The following is a 16,421-nucleotide window of genomic DNA, read 5'->3' on the forward strand; positions in this document are numbered from 1 at the left end:
ATTTGAATTGGATGGTCATCTTGCGTAGGTGTCAGTTTGTCATCGAAGCAATACAGTCTAACTTGTTGACGTCTCAGATGCAGCGGGGCAGGGCGGTCATTATATTGTGGACTTATCCCAATTACACTTACACAGCCCAACGTCTTTCAGTGTGTAAACTCCGTCGTACTCGGCATTATAAGACAGTGAGGAATTGAGTTTTAGTCACCTGAGCCCTCAGCTTGATTCGACCAAAAAGACCTTAACTGACTTCACAGAATTTGATTATGAGTCAAGGATTTTCTAAATTTCTGAATGCTTTCTCTGGTTTTAAGATCAATTCAAATTCAATCTTCAAAATATTTTATTGAAAGAAATTCTACTGAAGACAGATTTTGAAATGAAGAATATATCCAGGAAAATAATTACAGCAAAATCAACTGATGATCATCAAGGTGACGTTTTCATTCATCTTCGGCTAATTTGTCTACCCCTGATGATTGAAGCATTTTGGTTACTCGCGCCAATTAGTCAGCCACAGTCGATGTTCATGCCATCTGACCTCTTTCCATCTGTAATTAAGCAATCAAATGTAAGAATTAGTTAGTTAAAGAGCAAAATAAAATATAGATATCTTAGGAGACTAATTTAAATCATGAGTTTGTTGTGAAACCTATTACCACAGTTTCGTAGAGCATAGACACCAAGCCACGTGGCATTGGTATTTTAAGGGCTATTCAGTTTACTCCAAAACAAGTCTATGATTAACATTAAAAAAAGCTTCATATCAAGGGCATGTCACAGGACTCGTGACGCCCATGAATTATCATCCCATAATAACAATGAATCCAATTCTGCATGTACGTTAGCATGACTGATTACTAATCCAAATATTGCATTACAAAAAACAGTTACGCAAAACGTCAAGTACTTACAGCATCTGAGACAGTTGCGCTTCAGTTCGAGTGTTAAGTTACATCTTTGGCTGTCAATGTCGAAAAAGCCTAATTTGAAACATGCATTTGCGCACTGTGGTTTAATATTACTGCAAGAATCCGCAAAGGAATTGCAGACCGTAGTGACCAGTTCATTCCACAAATAATAGCTGGAAAGGAAGTAATCAAATAGATTGTTGTGCACATTCAGGCCATAGGCCTAACTAGCTGCTATTAAGACATTCCACTGACTGGCTCTACCCGCTATATTTAGGGCCTCTATTCTAGGCGCATCCCCCAAAAAAGCTAGGCATTAAGTAAGTAGCCAACAATGATCATTGCTTCACCGAGTACTCATTTGCTACCATACTCATATTATTAAAGAAATCATTTAATACATTCCATGGTTAAGGGATTCTCACCTTACAATACATAGGCCTAAACTCCCCTGTCGTTTTCATCGATCCGAGTCGTCAACTGAACGCGGAAGTAAAATTCCGTGTGAAAATTCCTACAATTTCTGTCCACATCACGTTGATTTGAGCCCGAAATCTTCAGGAAATGTAGCCAACGTAAATTGATTTACGAATAGAATTAATCAATTGACTCATTTTAGAAATCATGGTTTCGTGAAATTCATTAAAGTCCTAAAACTTGCGATAAATTTAAGCCGAAAATGATTTCAACTATCCACCATGTTGTTTCATTAAAAGTCCTAAAACTCGCGATAAATTTAAGCCGAAAATGATTTCAATCATCCAGCATGTTGTTTCATTAATAAAACAATTGTTGCGCGCCGACACTGTACTGTGTCCCACCTGTATGCATGGTTTCACTAGGATTCGAACCCTCAACCTCTCGGCTATGAGTCAAACACCTTATCCACCCTGCCACAGGACAGGGCGCGTCTGTTACCGTTAGTGGGAGTACGCGACACGGCGAGTGGTGATTGCTACTATCATCCGGTGTTATCTTACAGTAAGTAATTTTAAGTTAAAAATAGGATGGAGAGTGCATAGATAGAATCTACGCGAAGAGAATGAGTGTTATATTACTATCAGAATTCTACATTTCGATTAGAAGCTTTTAGTTGTCGAATCTGATAGAAGATGAATTTTATGTGGGAAAAAAAAGTGGAAAATATGTAAATAATAATAATAATCAACAGAATTGCAAGAGGGTTTTCGAAGAAAGTCAGAAAACCCTAAATATAGCTGCAAAGCAGCGATAACGGGTTTTCTGCTTTCTTAGAATCCTGTTCATTGGTGGATTTCGACAAAGCATTTGATAAGGCACAACATCAGCCATTACTAACTAAACAGGCTATTAGGAAACAGTATCAATGATAGGTCGCCCAAATGGCTCAGCAGTTATCTCTGAACGAAAACTTATAGCCAAAATCAACGGAACGCCTCATCTTGGAATAAGTTGGTCTAACTAGTGGAGTCACGCTAGGTAGTATCCTAAGTCGTCTACTGTTTAATGTCCTGACAAATGACATACACAGTAATCCAAAATATACCGCAAATCAATTGTGACAAAGTATTGATGCGAATGACCTATTTAGTTCATCGACCATGTACCGAACACTATTATTGTGCCCCAGCATTTGGGGTCATTCTACTTGAACCCCAACATTCAATATGTCCACCAGATTCTGGTGATGATAAAGTCCTTTTAATTTTTCTGCCAACTTCATTTCTTCTTTCATATTCATCTAACATTAAACATCATTAAGTTTGCGTCCCCTTATTGAAATTAGGTTAACTATCTCAATATATCGATGTAACTAGGAAGACCTTATTGAAAATGTCGTGATTTTTATGTCGACTTTTTGCGATATCGTCTCAATAAATTGCTATACGTATCACAACATTTTAGCTAAAGGAGTGATAATTATGTCGACGGTACACGGTTATGTTGAGTTACAGACGTCGACATTGGTGAAAGGCGTGATCCTTATAACGATTTGTCGTGATATTAACACGATATATCGACTTAATTATGTCGATAAATCGCGATATATCACGTTTGTTCGACATAATTTCGTCGTGATAAAAGGTCGCGACGGTTTTGTACGGGTCCCATATATACGGAAGTACAGAAGCGATAAAGGGCCTCGAGTTGTCGCATTCCAACTCGACAAAGTCGCCATATTTATGTCGACATATCACGATATATCGCTTCAAGTCGACATGAATAATATTCATGACGACTTGAAACTCAGTCGCCATATTACTGGCGTCCTCATCTTACATTTCGACGTGTCTTCAAATGACGGCTTGTCCCGTGGAAAATGGGCGAAAAAGCGAAATTTGTCGTGAAAACATCACGATATGTCGACATATTCATGTCGACTTGACGCGATATATCGCGATATGTCACTTAAAAAAAGAAAGAATCTGCCGAAATGACCTTAATATTCGACACTATATCAGATTAATCGACTTCAAAATAGGCGAAAGCATAAGTCTTAACTTATAAGTAATAACCAAACTAATGTATTGTCGCGGGCGATAAAACCAAAATAATCAATTGTCGCGGGCGATAAAACCAAAATAATGAATTGTCGCTGGCGATAAAACCAAACTAATGAATTGTCGCGGGCGATAAAACCAAAATAATGAATTGTCGCGGGTGATAAAACCAAAATAATGAATTGTCGCTGGCGATAAAACCAAAATATTGAATTGTCGCAGGTCAAAATATTGAATTGTCGCGTGCGACAAAAAAAAAAAGAATTGTCGCGGGCGATCAAACCAAATTAATGAATTGTCGCTGGCGATAAAACCAAAATATTGAATTGTTGCGGGCGACAAAACCAAAAAAATGAATTGTCGCGGGCGATAAAACCAAAATATTGAATTGTCGCGTGCGACAAAACCAAATTATTGATTTGTTGCGGGTGACAAAACCAAATTAATGAATTGTCGCGGGTGATAAAACCAAAATTATTGTTTTCTTGCGGGCGACAAAACTAAAATTATTGTTTTGTTGCGTTATTTTAGTTTTGTCGTTTTGTCATGATGTCGCCCTCATTTGCATATTCGTGTTTTTTTTTACGCATGGCCCTTATCAGCCACCATACTAAAGCCTTAAGGTCGCGTAAAACTCAATAAACACTTCAAGCGACACAGCGAACGATCTCCTTTCCCCCACAGCGAACGCTTAACCTAGTAGAGGCTACTAGCCTATGTAGGCCTATGTATATGCGTAGGCCTAACATCCGGACAGATTGGTCGTAGGCCTATTGAATAACAACCCACCTAAATATCGTAAATTTTGTTTTGAAGTTCAATCCAATGAGTCCGTTAATAAACGCAACAATTATACTGTGTTTGTTGTTCTTGTTTATCCTCGGGTCCTGGCGTTTAAACTATAAACTGGCCCTTGAATCAGAGAAACCAATCTATCTGACTCTAACACCTGCTTCCATATTTGATCAACAACTTTATTATGCAACAGCTATACAAAAAAATCAACTCAAAAATTTGATATGTAACAGATGTAACAATTTTCAATATAAGATCACAGGTTCGAATCTTCATCCTCCCCCCTAAAGTGACATCCTGTCTCTTTAATTACTCTTAAGTCTATATCCACTAAATTAAACAAAATCTAACTTAACTATAGCTTAACATTGAACTTTTAAGAACTAAACTATTTCTATAAATTTTCTGAAGAAATTACTTAACTTAACACTTGTAATATACATTAATTGGAATGATTCTTTGTAATTTTACCAAGATTTGTATATGAATTATATCTAAATCTATTTCTATATGTGCAGCATATACTTAAAACAATTTTCACTTAAACTCAATTATCTAAATACAATGTAGTCACACAAATCTAATGTTCAACTTTCAACGCAACACGCGAACCGCAAACGAATTATTGCGACTAGATAATCTCAAAATTGACTTTTAACACAAATTACTCTTCGGTGAGTAATCAAACATATTTATGCGACAATATATGTTTGCTGATTTCTAATTCCAACCAACGAATGGATTATGCATCAAATTCGGTTTTTCCTTTCGAATGATTGTTTCACTGTTTATACAACGCATAACTGATATTATTTTGAATTAAATTCCAGAGGACAGATGTTGCCTATGGAACGCTTATAAACCTTTTTCGAGGTTTCAACATCAACAACACGAATTAATCCATCTTTTCCTGGATAGACCGATTTGATTTCTCCCAATTTCCACTGCCGCCTTGGAAGATCCTTATCGATAACTAACACAATATCTCCGTTCGCAATGTTCTGATTTGGAGACAACCATTTCTTTCTCGCGCTCAACTGGGGTAGAATCTCTTGGATCCACCTACCCCAAAACTGACGAACGACTTCCTGACTATGTCGCCACTTGTTACGCAAATTGAACGGAATGCAGTCTACACTACTCGGCGCAGTATCTCCGCTGACTCGTCCCACGATAAAATGATTTGGTGTCAACATAGGTTCATTTATATCTTGACCAACCAACGGTCTCGAGTTCATTAGTCCTTCAACTAACGTAACGACTGTACGAAACTGCTCATCGTTTAATTCGCTACCTCCGATTATTGCTTTTATCGAACGCTTTGCGGCTTTAATCATTATTTCAAATACACCACCGAAATGTGGACTAACAGGTGGATTCCAAATCCAGTTTACTCCGTTATTCGCTAAGTTATTCGATATCTTATCTTGATCAAGACTATCAAGACAATCGACGAGCTCCTTCAACTCTGATTCTCCTGAAACGAAACTTCCACCGTTATCTGATAAGCATCTTTTAGGCCACCCACGCCTCGCCGCAAATCTTGAGAATGCGCAAAGGAACGTATCTGTATCCAGGCTATCAGTAGCTTCGAGATGTACCGCTCTGACTTGCAGATCGACCATCAAAAGGAGGTATCTTTTCGCCCTAGTACGACCTCTGCCCATCTTAACTGAAAACGGACCCGCGAAATCCAGACCGATTTCTGAAAACACATTCCATGATGGGTTTACTCGAATACTAGGCAGAGGAGCCATCTGTTGACTGAGACGCTTCTTTCGTAACCATCTAAGACAATACGCACAGTTGTTTACGATTTTCTTAACCGCAGTCGACCCTTGTAAAATCAGATATTTTCTACGAAGAGTGTTAAGAATATGTACTGGTCCTACACTATGTGCAGTATCATCATGTGCCTGTACTATCAAAAGTCTTGTAATGTCTCTCAACTTTGACAGAATTATCGGAAATTTTGTTTCTTCCGGTAATAATTCGCATCTTTCGACTCTCGATCGAAGAACTCCATTTTCGTCCAGGTATGGGTTCAACCCTGCGATTTTACTACTGAGTAATACATGTTTCTTCTTTTTTAATGCTACTATTTCTTCACTGAAAGCTTCTCTTTGACCTACTTTCACTAACTCTACTTCCGCTGCTTTCAGTTCATCAGGAGACAATACACGATCATTATTTCTGCTCGACTTACACGTTTTACAGTTCAATACAAATCGCTTAACCCACGCATAAATTCGAACCAGCGAGGATCCTGTCAAGGATATACCACTGTTTTGTACGGGTAACCATCTAGACCATCGACTAAGTTTCAAACTCCACACAAATTCATCGAGTGGAATATTCGTCATCGAATCATCATTTTCTTTGCGATTTTCTGTATTTTCGACATTTAAATCCAACGCACGAATCATGAACCCAGTAGGTTTTTCTGTGTCTGGATTTTCGAATGTTTCATGAGTAATATAATCCCTCCAATCTTTACGAATTTCATCCATTGCTTTGGATGATATTTTGATCTCTGTTTTTGGCCACGAGTCGGAGTTATCACATAGAAATTGTGGTCCGTGCCACCATAACTCTTCATTTTTCAACCGAACTATACTGCAGCCTCTTGACGTGACATCTGCCGGATAACAGCTTGTTGGTACGTATCTCCACTGAGACGGAGAGGTAACTTCATGAATTGTACCAACACGATTTGAAACAAAAGTCTGGTAGCTTCGACTTTCTCCTCTTAACCAGAACAAAACATCATAAGAGTCGCTCCAGAAAGTAGCTTCTTCTATTGGTAATTTCAGCACTTTACATACTCCTCTTGTCAACTGCATACCAATTTCCGCAGCCATTAACTCTAGCTTCGGAATTGAAATACTCTTTGTTGGAGCCAACTTCGATTTTGCAGTAACTAGCGTGACAGTAACTGAATCTTCATATGTAGTTAACTGATACACTGCTGTGGAGTAAGCTCTAATCGAAGCATCACCGAATGTGTGTAAAGTCACCGATTTTACATCTTTTCGAGTCTTCAAACATCTTGGTATGTGGAGACATGAGATCAATGACAAATCTTCACACCACAATTTCCATTTCTGACGTAATTGTGACGTAAGAATCTCATCCCATTCGAGTCCTTTCAGCCAGGTTTCTTGCAGAATGATTTTCGCTTCAAGGACTTAAGGTGTTATAAGTCCCATTGGGTCAAATATCCGAGCGATATGACTGAGAACTTCACGTTTCGTTATACTGTCGTGGTATTCTGGTACGTTAACTTGATATTCAAATGTGTCTGATTCTGCTTTCCAGTAGACACCCAGAACTTTGGTTTTTGGCAATACATTGTCTTGAATCTTCAATCTATCGGATTCCGGAATATCTTCTAAGACAGTTCTGTCATTTGACATCCATTTTCTATAATGAAATCCTCCATCTGTAGCCAAAGCCGTTAACTGTTGTCTGGTGGCTATGGCAACATCTGGGTCATCCATTGAACAAATGGTGTCATCCATGTATGTTTTCGAATCAACTGCATCAGCTGCAAGGGGATAAACTTCTTTCTTCATTTTCGCATGAGTCTGCCATACATACTGAGCACAACAAGGAGAGTATGTTCCACCGAATACATGCCTTTTAAATTCATAGACTTCAATTTCACCGGATATCTGATTTTTCCAGAGAAATCTATGATACTTTGGATCTTCTGGCTTCATTTCTATTTGCAAATACATCTGTGAAAGATCTGCACCCATAGCTATGAGTCCACTTCTGAATGGAATCAAAACTTTAAATAAATCAGCTTGAAGTTTCGGTCCGGCATAAGCTTCGGAGTTGGGACTTTTTCCATTGTACTTCGACGATCCATCAAATACGATACGTACTTTTGTTGTTTCTCTATCTGTTGTTTCCATGCTAACTGTGACCGGACGACACAGTCTCCAGAACGCTTTGTTTTTGCGCGGTGTGGCGCCACGTCACAGGTGTTTGACCTACTTATCCCCTTACTGTCTAAATGGCAATGTATAAAGCTTATACGGCTTGTATGTATGCCTGGTAGTCCTGGCAACCCCAGGGACTTGTTTTTGTTCGAGTTCGCTGGCGGGTGTATGAATAAAATCTATGTAGGTCACGAAAGTCAATAACGGTGAATTGAGGTCAAGTTGTGTAAACAAAGTCGGGCAAAATTGAAAGCTTTATAAATAGACACAGCGGCTGGTATACGGTGTCTATACATGACGCAGTGGATATAATGAAGATATATAGAGAGAATATGAAGCTGCAGTTAGGGGTAGGGGTACCCGAATGACCCGAAAGTAGGTCAATTTTTTTTTTGGACATTTTGGGGGCCCCTAACGACCCCAGAATAGCTAGATCATCAGAAACAAGCTAAATCATCATATTTTAGTGTAGGGAAGCGTATTAGACCGTCTAGAAGTTTGAGAACCCAATATTTTTTGAAAAAATTTTTTTTTCGAAATAAAATTAGCAAAATCTCAGGATCTGGTTTTTAGAGAAGTCGCATGGAAAGAGTTTTAACTATCGGAAAATGAGGTAAATACCATGCATCAACATTTTCGAACGATTTTAATGGACCTTTGAATTCGATATAATCTTTGGTCAGGTATTCTGCGATTGTTTCTTCATACGATTTTTTGATGTCCGGATTGGAATCAATTTTCTTCATTAATAATTTAAGTCTGTTCAACGCTACTGACTGATTATTTTCCAGATCGGGACTTTCATCCTTCCAAGGAACGCCAATTTCATAACGCTTGCCGTCGAACTTCAACGATTGCTCAAGCTTTTTCTGAGCTATTTCTTCGTCAACAGATAATTTGGATCTTGATTCATCGAGACCCGATTTTTCTATCTCCCAAAACGCTTTTAGGGTAGAATCTAACGAAATTTCTTCTTCATTCGGATTTTCACGATTAGCCAAAATCGTTTGACAGATTACATGAGTCTGTTTCTTCACGTTATGTGACTGATTTACATTGTCACCGATACACGTCCAACCGAGCGGACAAAGACGAGCGATTGGATCCGACGGATTTGGACCGCATATTTCTTTCAAACAGTACAGTAGATGTCTACAATCTTTTCCAAGTATTCCCTCAACTGTAGAATTAACACCAACATCTGGAAAGGGGTATACCTTGTAGATGTGTCCACCGATTACGTATCTTCGACCATGCAATCGACACCATACTGTCACAAACGTAATCCACTACGTAAAATCGCTGCGTGGCTAAGATTTTATCTGAACCGTTGTAATGTCTTATGTTTACATCACAAACTTTCGATTTCGTTGAAATTTCCGAACCATTGAATACTTTAACCATCAAAGTTTCATTGTTATATTTCAAATTACGCATATGCGATACAGCGTGAGTACTGAGGTAACTAATGTCACTGCACTCATCTAGAAGAACTATTATCTGACGTTTATCATGACCATCACCAATATAGATAGGAAGAGTTCTCATTCCAACGTTCACTGAACTATCTATAGCATATATCTGCTTCGCCATAAACGAACCATTCTTTTTTACGTCAATTTCTAATGACGACTGGATAGTTTCTTGATCTGTAGTTTCATCATCTTTATTTTCCCGATCATAAGTTTCTGATTTCTTAAACTTCGGTCGATGCAACATCGAACTGTGTGTTAGAGTACAGCCAGATACTCCACACTGTCGTCTACTATTACAATCCGAACCACGGTGATACGGATGTAAACATCAAAAACATAAACCAAGCCTTTTTGCAGTAGTCCAACGTTCATCGATTTTCATCTTTCGGAAACGGTCGCATTTTACTTCAGTGTGTTCCATTCCACACACGCTACATTTTACTGAATTACCCACGAAGGTACCACTACGTTTATTCGGTAATTTTCTATCAACAGTCTTCGAATCATTCGATACTCCATGAAGACCCTTAACTGCTTCACGAGCTTTCACCTTTCGCGCAACGACTTCTGAAAACCATTCACTTAAGGAAGCTAGACCTTTGTCACATGATCTCGAGCTTAACCAGTCATAGTACTGTACAAGCAATAACTCAGGAATCTTTCGAGATACAATGCTATACCAAGCACCATCACCGAGATCATCACCTTTTCCTCCAGCTTTCAATTTTGCTACTGCAACGACGAGATTATCCGACAATATTTCTAATTTGTCGATATCATAAATTGATGGCTTTTCTGACTTTTCCAATTCATCTAAATATCCCTGTAGTTTCCTTCGATCACCACCGAACTTCTGAACGAGTAACTTTTTTGCCGCTTCGTATTCCTCTAAGCTATAACCGAAACCCTTTATGGTATCAATAGCTTTTCCTTTCAACGAGTTCATCAACCGTAGCATTTTATTAGCTGCTGGTTCATCTGTACTGTCAACTACGTTCACGAAGGCCGTCCAGTAACTGTCGAATGTCAACTTATTTCCATCAAATACAGGAACTTTTATGCGTTCAAGTTTGGAAACAGCTGCCGTAACCGACAATTCATCTTCTTCAAGGCTAATTCTCTTTCTTGGAGTGGACGTTTTCTTTTTACTCGTGTCATTAGATTCATTGACCGAACGATTCAATAACAGAGAGCGAGCCTTTTCTATTTCATATTCTGTTGAATTAAAAACCTCTTCTGCTTCAGCTTGAATATTCTGAACTTTACTGTTATTTTCTGTTAAGTGGAGTTGTTCTAACTCATCTAGTACTGACCAGTAATTAAAGCCTAAATCTCTTTTCTCATGAATATTGTCTATTATTTCTAATACGTGACTACCATCAGTATCTTCTTTACTTTCTAAGACCTTTGCTGTCAATTTTGTTAGGAGTCTACTCAAAGTGCTTTTTTCTATTTTCTTAAGCTTTTTCAGCTCACCTAAACGACGTTTTGAAGTATTTCCGGTTGCATCAACATCAGCCATGATTGCGAAATATTGTCAGCAGTTACTGAAGTCTAATTATCTGATGTTTATACTTGCTGTTCTATTTCTATTTCATGAGCCAGCTTTACAGTTTTCTTGTGTTCCCGGGTTTCGGCACCATTTTATGTTCTTGTTTATCATCGGGTCCTGGCGTTTAAACTATAAACTGGCCCTTGAATCAGGGAAACTAATCTATCTGACTCAAACACCTGCTTCCATATTTGATCAACAACTTTATTATGCAACAGCTATACAAAAAAATCAACTCAAAAATTTGATATGTAACAGATGTAACAATTTTCAATATAAGATCACAGGTTCGAATCTTCATTTGTTTGAGACTGTAAAGCTCAGTACCGGTAGGCCTAAAGCCGCGTCAAACTCGATAAACACTTCAAGCGACACAGCGAACGATCCCCTTTTCCCCACAGCGAACGCTTACTCCGAATGTCAGGTGTGAGTCCAGCATACGGAAAGGATTGTGTTATATACTTGTATTTAGTAAATACCTTGTGCATTCGACAATGATCGGTATGTACTGTAGGAAATATAGAGTATTGATGGTATTGATATAGAGGTTGAAGCCTGCGGCCGAATAAAGTAATATATTCTTTTATTTTGATACCTCGTCGACATAACAGCTTTTCTCCGCTATATCTCTTCGGCGTGTTTCGTTTAGGCCTACCGACTCCCCGGTACACTTATGATTTATCTGAGTAAATACACGGTTAATTTGAAAAAGAAAAATAGGTATTGCTTAACTAACTGCTTGACGCCTGCAGCCAAATCACTGGTAGTAATAAATTAATTTGTACTCGATTTGATTCTCATGATGAGGTGTAACTCACAGCTGATCCCCGGAACGACAATGTAGTGACACACGTCGATTCTTGGATGTTTACGGCTCGACAGTGCTTTTAAAATCTAAAGTAGTAAATTTCCTGTATATCGGTAATACGATTTGATGAGGAAAATGGGCTATTGTTAAAATTAGTTTTTAAAAACCGCGACAGAATGTGCAATCTTTGGGTAATAAATTTGTTAATTTATGCTTGAATTGATAATTGATGTGACAAGAAACGTGCGGTAGATTTCGGAAAGAGGACTTAGAAAAACATGTCGGCTCTTTGAATGGGGCTCAATTTTCGATGTTTACAGTGCTTTTGTAACGATGATTCTTCAAAATACGCACGGAGTATTTGTAGATCGAAGTGAGCTGAATGATATCAGACGGATTGTATCGACAACAGCGGCAAGGTAACAAAGCCTTTGTTCTTTTAGTAAAAATAGTGTGGAAGAAAATAATAATAATAAATATAGCTGCAAAGCAGCGATAACGGGTTTTCTGAGCAGGCGTGCTATTCATAATTTGAAAAGTGGATAAAAGAAATATATCAATACGGGATACGCATTTGATGTGTCAAGTCACACCAATGTGGTTTAACATAACATAATTTATAGTTATAGTCAAATTGGGGGTTACTCGGGTCGTTTAGTTGTCTGTGGAGTCGAGTAGATTGGTTACCCGTCTGTAACATTGGTTAGGGAAACGACTCGTCAGCTTGATAAGTTGTATGTATTATGATTGTGCACCACCTGCATTTTCCGAAATAATGTTCATATAATTATTTGAAGGGACGATTGAAAACAATTATCAACGTACATCTGAATATGTGATAGTCCTTAGTAACTTTCTGTTGCAGAGGGCATAGAAAAGATTTTGAAATTATTTAATTAAAATATAAATTTTATTTACGGAAAATAAACTATTATGGTCAGTACAAATTGAAAATTCATAGTGTATTTTTAAGAACAAGCTTACATAGCTTACAGATACATCACGTACGTTTGAATTTTATAAGTGATGGGTAAAAAATCAACGTGTGACCGCAAAACAGATACATCACGTACGTTTGAATTTTATAAGTGATGGGTAAAAAATCAACGTGTGACCGCAAAAAATGTAGTTGATTATTTAACAATATCTAAATATGTGCTCTCTTTTTAAACTAATGGAGTGATGTGCAATTAATCACATGGCCTGTATTAAAAGATAGAATATACAAATTGGATATTTATAAGTCGAAACATGTGAACAGAAACTCAAACTTTGATGTCAGTGACCAGTAGTATGGAATTACACAACGACAATTGGCTTTAAACTCAACAAACATTATTAAAGAATGTTTCAAACAAAATGCTTTATATAACGACATGAATAAACTTGTTTTACAAAACAAGAAAGTACATTTTGAACTTTTGAATGGTCGAATCCCATTTATTCACAGTAACCTGTGATGTGGCGATCCTCGGAGCCATCATTCTTGATGACGTCACTAACAAGTGGTCACGGCCGTCGCGTGCACTCATTTCTTTGAAAATCTAGCTTCCTCGCGGAGCGGGACCTGGTGACGCTGCGCCCCGCCCCCTTCGCGCTGAGAAATATCTTATTCCCAGTCAGCAAAGACAGGTTCTAAAGATCATAGAGTGCATCGCTGGAGGGTTTCCGATCCAATTTGAATTGGTGCGGTGGCGCTCTCAATGCGGAAGTTTTTGTGAATTTTTCAGTCGGCGACGGACGTTTATCGTTGTAAGTGATGTAATGTGTAAAAAATGCAGGGAAACCTATCTCAATTTGTTTTTAGCGATGCAGCGGAACTAATAAGGAACATTTTGATATATAACATGACTATAGTACACTATCCCTGATGGAATAATAAGCTCCACTCGACAAACTCGTTCCCGTGCATTTTTATCTGTTTCAGCCACAGGGGCTCGTATCAGAGTTGTAGGTAATGTAAAAACGAAAATCTGTTAATCCAATGTATATAGTATATATAAAATAACAAGGGGGCTAACGACGCTCACAAACTACTCAACTTCAGTCGCTTACTTTTTCGTTATTTTTCATCCGGTTTTGATAATCCAGGCATGATATGAAAGCTAATACCTTCCTGCTTCTAACGAAACTAATCCCGTTAATTTCCGATGAATAGTTCGTGAATTATATGTCTTTGGACGCGAAATTAGGGCCGAAATCGCCTGGACCGAAAATGCTATGACGCCGGTTTTTGTCGATTTTGAAATTTAAAACGTTGACTTCGACACGAAATCCTTCACCGATTTTGATGATCGAGGACTTCAAATGCGCAGAACACTCTATATTTCCTAAATATTGCGGTTGTTTCGTTAATCTATACGATCTTCCAGCTTTGAAAACGCGAATTTTCCGATTTTACGTCAATTCACGAACTCCATGCGCAATCTAAAAATGGCGATGGTCATCTCCCACAATGCTTAGCGCAATGCAGAACCGAAATGAATTTTATTTCCAATTTATTTTCTGTGTATATTTACGTGAAATTCAGAATCTATTATAACCTGATCGTGTTTATTCTAGCTTAAATAAGATAAAACATTATTTGATTGAATTGTTACGAAATAAGATTCACTGCGGACCTGTTGCTAGTTCAAGTTCAAGGTCGCCATCTTGAGATCGCGTGTCGAGTGCGTGAATTGACGTAAAATCGGAAAATTCGCGTTTGCAAAGCTTGAAGATCGTATGGGTTAACGAAACAACCGCAATATCCAGAAAGTATAGAATGTTTTGCGCATTTGAAGCCCTCGACCATCAAAATCGGTGAAGGATTTCGTGTCGAACTCAACGTTTTAAATTTCGAAATCGGCAAAAACCGGCGTCATAGCATTTTCGGTCCAGGCGATTTTGGCCCTAATTTCGCGTTCAAAGACATATAATTCACAAACTATTCATCGGAAATTAACGGGATTAGTTTCGTTAGAAGCAGGAAGGTATTAGCTTTCATATCATGCCTGGATTATCAAAATCGGATGAAAAATAACGAAAAAGTATGCGACTGAAGTTGAGTAGTTTGTGAGCGTCGTTAGCCCCTTTGTTATTTTATATATACTATATACATTGGATTAACAGATTATCGTTTTTACATTACCTACAACTCTGATACGAGCCCCTGTGGTTTCAGCACACACACAGCCCCTCTACCATCAATGCCTAACCCCTGTTCGACCAACTGTGGGCGTTTTCCTTTGAAACATAAGCCTAATTGTAAAAGATAAGCATTAATCTATGTTAATGCTGCATCTTTATCATGAAACCTAAGAAAGATTATTCTATTATTTAGGCCTATTCAAATTTTCTGTCCACTACCACGTGGAAATAATAAGACCCAGTCAAAATTGTGCATCACGCTTTGACCAAGAAATTGGTTCTAGGCTATAAATTTTATGACTCAAACGAATCTTTTCCTCAACAAAGGCGCTTTTAGTTTGATGCAAAATGAAATTTGCTTTTAAAATGTGTAACTAGGCCTAATCAAAAGGATATTTCAAAAGCAAACTTTGCCGGGCCAAGAGCCATATTGAATTCAATTTTTTCCGAACCATTATGCCTCTTTCATCATAACATTATTTATCCTATTTTAAGATCTTAGGCCTACAAGTAGAGAGAGGGCCTACGTTGGGTTCAAATTGGAATTTTAAGATTTATTTCATTTAATTCCAGGTTTTCACTGTAGATTATCAAAGACATGTGGCGTTGTGGGAGTTCATGGTTGTTTGATAATCCATTATTTGTAAGTGTAAGGCTATTTGAGGGATTCGAAACCGACATTTTGTAAATTTTGTAGCTTTATTACATTTAATTCCAGATGTTTATCATGACATGTTTCATTTCGGGGGTTTGTCAGCGAGTTGGTATGCTGTCGGCAGAAGTAGTTTGATAATTCGTTTCATGTAAGTAAACAGCTATTTGAAGGATTCGAAACCGAAATCTGTATTGTGAATTTTTTAGTTGTATTTTGTTTGATTCTAGGTGAATAGGACATGATTCATTTTGGGAGTTTGTCCGCGAGTTTGTATACTGTCAAATGAAGTTTCTTCGTCAATTTGTCGTATGTAAGTATCAATCTATAGGTTATATAGGCCCTATTAGGGGTTCGATACAGAAATTTGGTGAATTCCTCAGATTTATTTTAATTTATTCCAGGTTGTTATCAGAAAAATATGTACTTTATTTCATAGGTTAGTCTTTGATTGAAAACTAAAAATGGATGATAGTTCTAAATTTGATGTTGATTCACATGACCAATCTAGTAAGTATGGCTCACTCGTCTTTTAGAATAAGAGACCTATTGCATTAATCCTTCAATTCAAGTTGCTATACAACCTTTTATACAGATATTTACCTTATCAATATAAACATGTATTTGCCATTAGCCATACAATTCAGTAAAACTTTTCCCGTCCAGATTTTG

At 37.7% G+C, this 16,421-nt stretch overlaps 2 protein-coding genes across 4 annotated transcripts in view; one reads left to right on the forward strand and one right to left on the reverse strand.

Moving 5' to 3' along the window:
• LOC141915405 (uncharacterized protein C05D11.1-like) overlaps window positions 1–16,421 on the forward strand; it is a 184,920-nt gene that overhangs the window by 138,378 nt on the left and 30,121 nt on the right. The gene's annotated exons all lie outside the window — the stretch shown is intronic.
• On the reverse strand, window positions 4,996–9,852 carry LOC141915116 (uncharacterized). The gene is made up of 4 exons (XM_074806521.1): window positions 9,405–9,852; window positions 8,789–9,313; window positions 7,446–8,111; window positions 4,996–7,373 (listed from the first exon to the last, which is right to left on the reverse strand). The coding sequence occupies exons 1-4, from the start codon at window positions 9,850–9,852 to the stop codon at window positions 4,996–4,998; spliced, it is 4,017 nt and encodes a 1,338-aa protein (XP_074662622.1).

The sequence above is a fragment of the Tubulanus polymorphus genome, chromosome 1 (genome assembly GCF_964204645.1).
Source record: "Tubulanus polymorphus chromosome 1, tnTubPoly1.2, whole genome shotgun sequence".
In the NCBI taxonomy this organism is placed as follows: Eukaryota; Metazoa; Nemertea; class Palaeonemertea; order Tubulaniformes; family Tubulanidae; genus Tubulanus; species Tubulanus polymorphus.

Coding starts and splice junctions, on each gene's coding strand:
- LOC141915116 (XM_074806521.1), bottom strand. CDS start 9,852: ATGTTGCATCGACCGAAGTTTAAGAAATCAGAAACTTATGATCGGGAA. Junction 8,112..8,788: donor AGATTATATCGAATTCAAAG/GTCCATTAAAAT, acceptor GTCCGGTCACAG/TTAGCATGGAAACAACAGAT. Junction 7,374..7,445: donor CGTACCAGAATACCACGACA/GTATAACGAAAC, acceptor TAACACCTTAAG/TCCTTGAAGCGAAAATCATT.